The sequence below is a fragment of the Pelodiscus sinensis genome, chromosome 15 (genome assembly GCF_049634645.1).
Source record: "Pelodiscus sinensis isolate JC-2024 chromosome 15, ASM4963464v1, whole genome shotgun sequence".
NCBI classification, from domain to species: Eukaryota; Metazoa; Chordata; order Testudines; family Trionychidae; genus Pelodiscus; species Pelodiscus sinensis.
In genome coordinates, this window is record NC_134725.1 from 15,610,781 (window position 1) to 15,622,655 (window position 11,875).

At 47.4% G+C, this 11,875-nt stretch overlaps 1 protein-coding gene and 2 gene segments (V, D, J or C); all 3 read left to right on the forward strand.

The window, feature by feature from the left end:
* LOC102458192 (immunoglobulin lambda-1 light chain-like) overlaps nt 1-10,667 on the forward strand; it is an 86,984-nt gene extending 76,317 nt beyond the window's left edge. The window contains exons 6-7 of one of the 2 annotated variants that reach the window (XR_012895964.1): nt 8,790-9,055; nt 9,812-10,667. The gene's annotated coding sequence lies outside the window, so the exon portion shown is untranslated. Of the gene's footprint in view, nt 1-8,789 lie in introns of both variants that reach the window. The other variant, XR_012895963.1, reaches the window with a different exon arrangement.
* Nucleotides 1-10,667, forward strand: LOC142818422 (immunoglobulin lambda constant 6-like). The segment is given in 3 exon segments: nt 1-84; nt 1,065-1,104; nt 5,078-10,667. Coding segments are annotated over 3 exon segments (447 nt in total).
* Nucleotides 10,031-11,875, forward strand: part of LOC102461539 (immunoglobulin lambda constant 1-like) — an 18,439-nt gene continuing 16,594 nt past the window's right edge. Inside the window, 1 exon segment of the C gene segment in view lies at nt 10,031-10,244. Within this exon segment, the coding sequence occupies nt 10,031-10,244 (214 nt within the window).

The window sequence follows — 11,875 nt, forward strand, 5'->3', positions numbered from 1 at the left end:
ATGACGCAGCTTCCGGCAGAAGGGCCATGCCCAGCTACTCAGAGCAACCCTTGGCCCATTGCACTGTCCAAGGCTCCTGAGCAGGTAAGTTAGGACAATGTGGGAGGGGACAACCATAGCTCCTCATGGGCTGGTGCATAGAGGCTGCGTGATTCGGAGAGTAGACACGGACGGCACATGGTTTGAACAGCATCCTGCCAACACGTGTGCAGTTGCTGGCATGTGTGATCTGACCCTTCGCTGACACTTATGGGGTGGGTCACAAGGGCATGTTGTACATTATTACATCAAGAAGGATGCTGGTGCTCCCAGAGCCCTACGTTAGACACACTTGCTAAGTACGGTTATTTATCGATAATGTACACGACGGACTCCAGTCAGTACTCACAGCTCAGGTGCTTACCTCTTACCCTGACGCAATTCCGCTGAAGTCAATACAATGACACCAGTAACGCCTTGGCCCAGTATTGCCCTGTTATGGTTACAAGGCAAAAAGTACCAACATGCAATCCAGTTGGGCACCTGCCACACCCAGAACCATTCTCCGCAGAACTCCAGCCAGAGCAACACAGACACACAGGGAGCAGAGTGGTGGTGGAACCCAGCAAGGAAGAAGAGCACAAAGGCCCTTTGCTTCTCTCCAGGAACATTTCCCACCTGTATCAATGCACAATTAATTCATGTAATTTTTTCCTTATATCACCCTGGGAGGTAGGGAAATTGTGCCACCCATTTTACAGTCTGTAGCAGAGCCAGAAATTGAACCCTGGTCTCCTGACTGCCACTCCAGTGCCTTCCCACCAAGACCATCTTCATCTCTCTTATGTGGGCTACATACAAGAGACCAAAATTTGGCCTTATAGTGAGTTCTCCCAGGGAATGCTCTATTGCTTCGTCTCCCAGTGGATCTTCAATCTTTCAACACGTTTCTCCACGAAAGAGATGCCTGCAGTCCCATGGAGAACCAGTGGGACTTACCATGCACCTCTTTTTCCACATGGCAGTGGTGACAATCTCTTCCTGCCATTCAACATGACAGGTTTTTGTACAGCTGTGTGTCACAGTGGGGGGTCTTCGGAGGAGGAACCCAGCTGACCGTCCTTGGTAAGTCACTGCATTATTCACAAACTTTCCTTCCCCTGACTGCACTGTACGTTTTCCATGATGTCTTTCCTGTTTTCTCGATCTTCATACTTGGCTTGGGACACCTCTCTTTAGATATAGGCATTTGCACTGCATTGGGAATAATATTTAGTCTCTGTGTAGACAGTCATAACAGGGGTGCACCTTCCATGTTGGATTTTCTTTCCTTTTCCCAAGGAAGAGAATATTGAATTTGGCCATGAAACCTATTGAGTTTCTACCACTGGATCCCCAGGCACAATGCTCTAGTGTTAGCTCCTTAAGGAAAATATTCTCCCCCTTTTTCTTGGAAGGTTTGAACTGTTTCCCATTAACACTGGTGTGTGAAAGAAATCCAGAGACAGTTTCTCAGCCCCTGCGGACACCTATTGCTCCATTGTCTGCAACAAAGCTCCAAAAAACTCACCCCAGGCCCCTAAGACAGGTGTCCAAACTCGTGAAATCTAATGTTATATTAAAATAATTGGGCCCTGATTCTTTAAAATCTGATTTGTCTGGGACTGCTGGAAGGAAATGTTCCGTAAAGAGAGCGGGTCAGAAAATGGGGTTTTATTCTATAAAATAATTTTATCAAAAGCAAAACAAAAATATCAGTTTCATGTCAATGGGATCAAAATCCGAAACAAGCATTTTCAGCTGAAAATCCAAAATGATTCAGTTACTGACAGCTTTTTGTCTTAATATTTCCACTTGGGCATTTTGTGAATTTTCAGCAACACTGTTTTTAAATAAACAGAGGCTAAATTAGTTTAGCTGAAACCCAATTTCCATTAAAAGAAGTTTTGATGCGTAATTTTCAACTAGCGTTATTTGTAGCGTTGCTCATTTAGGCTATGTTTGCACTGCGGAGCTATTTTGGGATTCCAGGAGTATCCCAAAATAGCTATTCCATGTCTGTCGAGCAAGCCCATTCTTTTCAAATATAATGGACTCGCTATTCTGATGTCCCTGTAAACCTCATTCCCTGGGGATTAAGGGACATTTTGGAATAGTGCTCTATTTCAAAATTCAGTGCTGTGTAGACAGCACCAAATTTGTAAAATGGCAATTTCGAATATAACTTGAAAGAAGCTATGCAATTTGCGTAGTTCCAATTTCAGACCTTATTTCAAGATCTGGGTGCAGAGTAAACGTACCCTTAGAGCTAAATAAAACACTAATATAATTTAAAAAATACGTCTCACACAGAAGAGCCATCCCATTGTATCTTAGAGGAAGGTAGCTACCACGGGATTGCAATTTGGAAATGTAACCAAGGCCCCGCTCCAAACTTTGAAATATGAAACATGTTAGCTAAATGGGGTGGGATTGAGCAGCTGGCAAGAGGAGAGGGCTTTACAGACATTTCACTAATTCTGCTCCTGAAGCCTGGAGCATGGTACCGAGGTTGCTGGCCAGCCTGCAAAGGCTGAGTGGCCTTGTAGGAGATGGACTGTATGTCTGCCAGATTCACAATTCAGTGATCAGGATGCTGGCTGGACCAGCCGGCTTCAATTACACAGCAGCTTTGGGGACCTGATGGACCCATCTTAGCCAAGGTAGTAAGTCAGGGCTGACTGCATTGGCTCAAATAACGTTATTGGATGCTTTGACCTATACACAGTGTTAAGTAACTAAGGTGCAGACTGCAGCATCTTTGCTTGTGCTGAGTAGCAACTTGTTTTTCAAACAGTCCCATCACTGTAAATGGGACCAACCTCCTGTGCAGTAAGGTGCAGCCTGGTGTGAGGAAAGGCATCCCAATTTGACACCAGAGACAAGGCAGGTGCATGAATGTTACCAACAATTTTAAAATTTACTCAACTTTTGTGCCCCTCCTAAGCAGATTGTGTCTTTGTTGTCTTTCTGTCTCCATAGCACATTAAATCAAACATTGTGGTGGTGATTTGCAAGTTCCTCTAGACTTGATCCTCAATTTAGCAAAGTTATCAGATGCATACTACACTGGGCCCTTCAGCAGCGATGGGTCTCGTGAATAAGTCTCTACCATGACCGCTTCCACTGCAGTCACTTTGGCAACAAGCTTGTTTGATAACTAGACCGTTCAGTAACAGGAACGGGCACCTGTGATGTGATAGGAGGTTGTTTGTCATACAAGTGTTAGAGGCTCTGACCCTTAGTAGAAAGACCAACAGATTCAGAAAGACAATGGTAGTTTAACGATGCATTTGTTGACTGACGTTGCAGACTAGAGACTTTATCCCTGCTATAGAAGTCCATAGGATAGTTCAAAAACAAACTCTCTTTCTCTTGCTGTCTTTCAGAGCTGTGTAGCATTTTGCAGGACTTTTAAACATTATTTAAGCATGTAGATCTCCTGTCCCATCCTTTGGATTCAATTGCTTTTTTATAATGATTTGTTATAGCATTTTTTCTTTAGGAAAAATGAGATTCCCCCAAATTCCTCTTTGCCTCTAATGAAGCAGGCCCAAAGCCCGGAATAGACAAATTAAGTTCTAAGCTTAAGCCCTAAGAAATACCGCAAAATTAATAACCACAATGTATTCCAAGGCAGAATGAACTGCAGTTTTCCTGTGTGACTGTCTCTCACTAAAATCAGCGAATACAGATGGGAACCAAACTTTAGTACAAAATAATATTTCTCTTTAGCACTAAACTCTGATCCTCCAACCTCTCATTGTCAATCAGTTACTGTCACGGATACATGACCTGTGCATGAGGAAACACTCAAAGATTATATTGACTAAGAAAACTAGCAAAAGAGAAGAGCAAAAACACTGAGAGGTGCATGTTCAAGGTTTGCAAACACATAGAACCTGACCCTGCAACCTCTACTTTCTCTTTATTCAGGCAAACCTTCCACTAAAGTTAATGAATTGAAACTGGTTAATGGAGACCAAGCTTATTAAATGGGAGGAAAGCAAAATATATTTGAATCGATAAATAACACTTTCTTGCAAAATTACCCAATTGTGCCAATCATAGATATTGTGTTCTCGATAAACAAGACAGTGTTTTCACCATAGAAATCTATCCCTAATTGATTAAATAAGTGATAGCTTCTGCTGCATTTAATGGCACCATTTCAAAAGCTGCTACTCAGTGTCAGGAAGGCTACGTCTAAACTGGCATGATTTTCCGAAAATGCTTTTAATGGAAAAGTTTTCCATTTAAAGCATTTTCGGAAAAGCACGTCTAGATTGGCAGGATGCTTTTCCACAAAAGCACTTTTTTAGCCATCGGGGCTTTTTTGCGGAAAACAATACTGTGCTGTTTACACTGGCCCTCTTGCGCAAATCATTTGCACAAGAGGGCTTTTGCCCGAATGGGAGCAGCATAGTATTTCCGCAAGAACACTGACGATCTTACATGAGATAGTCAGTGTTCTTGCAGAAATTCAAGCGGCCAGTATAGACAGCTGGCAAGATGTTCCCGCAAAATCAGATGATTTTGTGGAAAAATTTGCCAGTTTAGAGACAGCCGAAGGGTATCAAAATATGGCACTAATATTGAGGATTTATGGGTAAAATGCCTAAGTTTTTAGATGGTTAGAAGAACTATTTTCTTTTCTCTGAGAAACAATGCATTTATATAAGCTGACCTTGGAAACCATAGTGACAATGCTTCACATTTCTACAGCACCTTCCACCATGTGTCTCAGAATTCCATAGATATTATATTAAAAAAAAACCATAAATATTGAAAACAGCCCATATGCAGTGAGATCAATGATGCTCTAACCCTTTCATTTCTACAGAAATAAGTAACTCAGAGTTCCAAAAAGAGGCTGTGGTCGAGACAGGATTAGATACTTCTGATCCTAATTCCCAGGCCTTCACCCTGAGAAGATCTCCTGATCCCAGGGCTTGTGAGACATGGGATCTGTTACACTGGCAGGAACAGGAATTTCTGATATTTTGAACAGGCAGGCTCTGGTTTGTCTATTCTAACAGGGGATCTCATTGTCTTGCAGGGCAGCCAAAGGCATCTCCTACTGTGCACCTCTTCCCTCCATCCTCGGAGGAGCTGCAAACCAAGAACAAAGCCACCCTGGTGTGTCTGCTGGGCAGCTTCTACCCCGGCGACGCCCAAGTGATCTGGAAAGCTGATGGCCAGCAGATCTCCACGGGAGTGGAGACCACCAGGCCGTCCAAGCAGAGCGACAACAAGTACATGGCCAGCAGTTACCTGTCTCTGGATGCATCCAAGTGGACGTCCCATGATACCTACACCTGTCAGGTGACACACGATGGCAAGACCCTGGAGAGGTCCCTGAAGCGATCGGAGTGTTCGTAACCCTCTGACCCTAGGGGGCGCAGCCGGTGCCCACGTCAGCCCGTCGGGGGCTCCCAGAGGAGACGGGATCTCCTAGCGTGGCCATGATGCTGATTTCCAGCAAGTCTCCTTCCTCTTCTGGGGGGTGGGATTATGTTGATCCACTCGACACCTGTCTTTGTTCCCAGTTCCCCTCTGCTCCCACCCCCGGCAATCCCTGGCCAGTCCCCACTGCTGTAGTCTCCCATGCAGCCTTGTTATGTCATTAATAAAACCAAAACATTCGACTATCGCTGTGTGTGGGGAGCTTCACTTCTTGTGTCCCTTTTACACCTGGTGTGTTCCCTGCAAGAGTCACCTCGTCAGCCAGCCAGACAAACTCCCCTTCCTGCAGCCAACATGGATTTCTGTCCAGTGAGGGTCTCACTTGTGGCGTCTCACACAGGCTGATGAGAAGTGACGCCAAGCGACGTGTCATAGCATGAAGATCGGGGGAGAGGGAGAGATGTCTTGGGGGGGGGGGGCTGTTTCCCAGGCTGGGCCCGTTCTCCCCTAACACAGGTCACTCTTGCTATCACCAGTCTCCTGTGGGGGACAGCTGCTGTGGCACAAATCTCTGCACAGCGTACACTGTGTCAGGGGATCGCTGGGCGAGAGTGGGCTGCATGAGAGCGGGATGCAAACCCACGGGGCCTACAGCCAGACCTGCTTAGACTGGCACCCTGGCAGCTCCCAACAGCACCGCAGGGCTAGGCTAGGGCCATGCTCACATGGGTCACCAGCCCTGCCTAGAGCAGTGTGCTCTGTGAGGCAGTGTTCAGTCACCCTCCAGCCTCTCATGGGGCAGATTCCAGCCCCTGCTTCCCCCCAAGCATTAGTCATTCTTCAGGGAGATGCACTGGAGCCACTGGGGCTATTTACTGAACCTCTCTGCACCCAGGGGAATCAGTCCCATGCAGGAAGGGAGCTGTAGTGCCAATGGCTGTTGGAATAGGCTGTAACCAGAGCTCCTGGCCACTTCTGGTCAGTACAGACCCAAACCCCTCTTGGGAAGAGTGTCCATAAATATCCTGGAAACACCGATGTAGTTGGCAGTTCCTTATTAAGGATGTTAAAAAGCAGGTAATTGGCTAATTGTGTACATGATACAATTTGTATCGACTACACAATAGGTACTTCCTGTGCAGCTCTGCAGACAGTCTGTCTCTTCCTCCATTTAAAATGCAGAGCCGCAGCAGAGGTACCTTCTGGAGTCAGCGTGAGCCAGACTGAGCAGTCCCAGCTGGCACCAGCTCAGGGACCGCTGCAGCTCTTCATTTTAAATGTAGCAAGAGCCCGGTGGCTCTTATTACATTTAAAATGCAAAGCCACAGCAGGGGTAGCTCCTGGAGCCGGCATGATACAGAGGCAGCAAGAGGGAGAGTGAGTAGTCAAGTATTCACCTGACTACGTGATAAGCCTAGTCTCATTGGGTAGTTGAATATTCGATTAGACACATTCATCTCTACTCCTTGTGCACTCATCCTTCCCTGCCACCAGATTCATAGAAATATAATGACTTAACTTGTGCTGCTTGCCATCATGTGACATCTGCTTTGTTACAGCCAGAGAGGAAGGCAGGGACCCTTACGTCCAGTTTGACCAGCCACATAAGTGTGTAAAATGCTTTGGGAGCCTTCACATTCAAGTTACTTTTCGCATTAAATGAGAATGTTACTGGCATTCTGGATCCTCTGGGATCACTCGGACCCATGTTAGTTTAGGTATCCTGCACAGACTGCATCTTAGCAGGCCAGAGCAGTCAGTCCGTGCCCCATTAAACACCCTCAGTTGTGCTGGGGAATCGGTTTCATGAAACACTTGGTACCTTCAGGGGTCTATCATCTTTTCCACACAGCAGCATGCAGAGTGCATAAGGCTGGGAAGTTGCAATATGAAGAGTGTTTATCATAGATCCCTGAGGAGTGATGGGCCAGCCAAAAGAGACCTTTGAACATGGGCTCTCCTACAGCCAACAGGCCAAAGAGATAAAGGGATACAGTTACATCACATAGGACATATATACTGTAGGAGAGACATGGACGGATGTCTAGACGGCCAGCCATGCACTCCCATTTTCTACAAACCCAAATGCAGGGAAGATGAGCAGTGAGCGACTGAGGATGAGCATTTAGGATGGAAGGTTTCTCAATATGAATTTTTTAAACATCCTCATACCACCTGTCACCCTGTACCCCACCCCCACATCCCAACACACACATGACTGTAGCGGGGAGAGTTAATGTATCCAGACTATGATTTGCAGAGCATGGAAAGTGCCGAACACAGAGGGAACACAGACTAAGAGAAGCTTACAGGAGCTTACTAAGCAAGTATGAGAGTGAAGGGATCAGAGGGAGTGAGCAGGGTCCATTCAGTGTTGGCTGCAACAAACCAGGGTGCTAGTTCTTCACACTCCCTTATTGACAAAAAGGCTCTGGGAAGAAATTGATTTTCCTTGCTTCATGTGCATTGGTTGGCCCTGAGGCCTTACAAATCGACCTTCAGGGTGTCAGATGGTCTGAAAACCTACGTGCAGCGCAGGGGGAGTTTGCAAGGTGACGAACGCCACTAAAAGTCTACGCTCAACTCACAGTCAATAGGAATTAATGCGAAGGGTCTAAATGTAAAAGGCACCAGAATGAATGGGGGTTTGGCAGTTGGGGGCTTCTGAAAATCCCACCAGGCCCCCACCTCTGTAGTCAGGTGCTTGAAAACACTCTGGCCCCAAGTGCTAACGTCACTTCTGAGAACGGGACGTGGCCTCCCACTGCCCAGGGGATTAGCGCAGGGTCCGAGCCAGAACCACTGCAGTCACAGGCGCTTCCCCACCAGCTCCAGCAAGAGCCGCATCAAGCCTCACACACAGCCCATGACTATTGGGGCAGAGGCAGCCCACCGACGAGGACATTAAGCTGGTGCCATTCGCGCCCCAGGCCGGCCTGTGCGGAGACACCCCCGGCGCTAAGGGGGGTTGGTATTTACAGTCAGAGGGAGGGTCCAGGGCCCTGGCTTCATTCATAAGAAGCCAGCTGAGCATGGACACAGCTCACATCCTAGACGTTCACTGGCCTGGCCTGTGCTCAGAGGGACTCACACGCCACACGCTGCTGGGCAGCAGGCCCCAGCGCTGCTCCCCTACGGGCAGGGGCAGGGACCAGCCCAGCCATGGTGGGAGTCTCACGTCAGCTCTGCTCAGGGAGACAGCGCAGGGATTCCCTGCTGCACCCGCTGCTCAGCGCGCAGCCACTGGCCGTGGCTGCTGGCACAATGGGAATTCTGAAGGCAAGTGGGGGCTCCCGTGAGTAACGTGCCGGCCTGGCTGCACCCGGGACATCAATACCAGTGTCGCCTTTTATTGCTACTAACAGGAGCAGGTTCCAACACAGGCCAGATGTGGGACCGTGGCTCCCAGAGGGACTGCCAGGGGCACCTGAGTCCCACTCCCAGCTGTGGTCCCAGCCGCGGACGGTGGGGATTGGCTTCACGGCACATGGACCAGGAGCACCATTTCTCGGCTCCTCAGGCTGTGCGGGGATTTCACCAGCCGAGAGTGAGACAGGACACGACGATGCAGCTTCTTCAGGAGCAGAGCAACCCCTCCCCCACGGACTGTCTGGGAACCTGATCCCGTAAGGTAGGACCATGCGTCAAGAGACGATGTTGTTTCTCACGGACAGGTGCAGGGAAGGCTCCTTTGCCTGCCTGAGACATGAGCACAGCACGTGGTGCCAGTTTCCTATCCCCTCCCATGCAGGGCCCAGCGTGGCAGAGCGGTGTCTTTGCTGACACTTGTTGGCGTGGCACTAGGACAGTTTTCACACTGACTCTGCTCTTAGAGATGCCAGTGTTCTCCCGGCCCGCCATGTGGGCATAAACTTCACACACATCGTTAGCGCCAGCGTGACACCTGTTATTGGATACAATCGGGCCTAATTCTCTTCTGGTGTAATTCCCACAAGCCACTGGAATTGCCCCTGGGTCGCCCATGGCTCAGCATGTTCGCTCTCAGCATCCCGAACTATTCTGTCAGCCCCCCCTAGCTAAGGGACCTGTGAGGAAAATGGGCAATGGAAGGACCAACAGCTTAGCAGCCCCAGCTCAATTGATTCTCCACATCCCTTCTGCCACCTGCACCAGGCAAGTTGGGACTCAATGGGCTTCGCCCACAACAGCAGAGACTGGCTGGAGTTACCTGTTTTTGTTTGTGCTGGGGAAACACAGGGGCACTGGAACCCAGTGTAATAGCAGCTGACTAGCGCATAGACCATTGTCATCTATCTTGGTAAGTTTATGGCCCCTAGCACCGCCATTCCCGAGCCTCTCACAGCTATAGAGCAATTTATCCTTCCAGCATCCCTGCGGAGAGAGAACTATTGTCTCCATTTTACAGATGGAGAACAGAGATAGAGGGATGATGTGACTTCGTCAAGGGCACAAAGTTAGTCTCTGGCAGAGCCTGGACTTGCACCCTTGTTTCCTGACTCCCATACCTTTACAGTCAGAACGAGAACATCTTCTGCTCCCTGACACATCAGCTCTCCCAAGAAACACATTAACTGAAGATACTTTGGGAGGTGAAGCAATTTATTCTACTATAACCTTCTCCAGGATGAACCTTCTTTCATGGAAAGCCAGCAGAAGCTTTTCTACATCTGTGTTCCCAACATGGTCTGTGGAGGACCTAACACTGATTATGGTCCTAGAGGCACCAGCCCTCACACAGAGGCGTGCTACAGACATGTGCTTTGAACATGACAGGTTTTTGTACAGCCATGTGTCACTGTGGATTGTCTTTGGAGGAGGAACCCAGCTGACCGTCCTCGGTAAGTCACTCAGTTATTCAACACCTTTCCTTGCCTAGTCTTACAGTAATAGTTCCATGATTTTTGTCTCCTTTTCTCTCTTGGTGCCTAACTCTGGTCTCCCTCTCTTTTCATGCACGCACCTTCACACAGTGTTAAGAACAATGTTTAGCTCAGGGATACTCAGAACAGGCTACACATTCCCAGGGCATATAGTTTTCTATTTTCCATATGGACAGGTGTTTCAATTTTCCAATTAAACCTACCTAGAATGTGCTGTAAGGGCCATATTTCTACATAACCACTTTTCACCTCTTCAGGGAAATATTTCCCTGGGCCCCGTTGGTTTTCCTGTCTTTGTTTTCTGGTTGCTTTGGTTTTAGGGATTAGAACTTTATTATAAGTTCTGGGTTTTGACCCATATGTGAAAGAAACCAAGAGCCAGATTCTCAGCCAAAGAAAACAAAAAGCAATAATTATTGTCTTCAGTAATGCGATCTCAAACTCTTTAAAATGGGTGTTAAATAATTTAAAATGTCACAAGATACCAGAAATAATTTCTTTGTTGCAATCTACAATCTGATTTGTCTGGTAGCTTAAAAAATTCAAATTACTGAGTGCTAATTTTAAAAAAGATTAAATTTTCTGGAAACCATCTTTAATATATTTTCATATAATAATGCAAATCCTGAAACTAAAACATTTTAACCAAAGAAATTACTGAAAAACTGGCAGAGACAAGACAAATAAGATCTTAGGTAAACATATTTGATTTTCAGTTTTTTACTTTTACAACAATATAATAATTTTTTCTGGATCAGCAGACACTTTCTGCCTAAACTTCCATTTTTATAAAAAAAAACAATTTTTTTACTGACAAGAGATCTGATAGGAAATGTTGATCCTCCCTGGTCTGCAATATCCATTCAGAGCAAGTTCAGCTGTAAGTGATTGTGAATTTCAGTATTGAAATCCACTCCCCTCTCTGATTTTCTGACCAAACTAAGGGACACCCACAGCATGGAAATATGGAGGGTGCAGAGATATGGGGTGGGACACAGACAGCCTGCGACAGGAGGGCAAAGCTTCAAAGAGGCTACACTACCTGCCTGGAGCACATTCAGGAGGTTGCTGCCAATCTGGAAAGGCTGGACGGCTTCCTAGAAGCTGCGTACCAGGGCTGGCAGACTCAGCGCTCAATGTAGAGGATGCTGGCTGGACCAGCAACCTTCAGTTACAGTGAAAGCTTGGGGAGCAGGCAGATCTGGGCTAGCCAGCACTCAGCAATTCAAGGCTGACTCTGCCAGCTCACCCAACATTGTTTCTCACTGTGACCTATGGAAAGTGTAAACTAACCACAGCCCAGGCTGCACAGACCCTACTCGTGCGAGTGGCACCTTGCCCTGCAAATCGCGGGACCAACCCCTTGGGGAGGGAAGTGTGACCTGCAGCGAGGAAGAGTTTCTCACATTGGGCCCAGGGATCTAGAGCTTCAAAGTTTGAGGCATCTGAAAACCTCCGATGTGCCCATTCCTAACCCAGTGGGTCCTTTCTTCTCCCCCATCTCCGAGCAGTAACAGAGACAAACACCAGGCTCAGGAATCAGCTCAGAGCTCACAGTGAAATCTGGCCATGTCCCTTTTCCTCTTGTC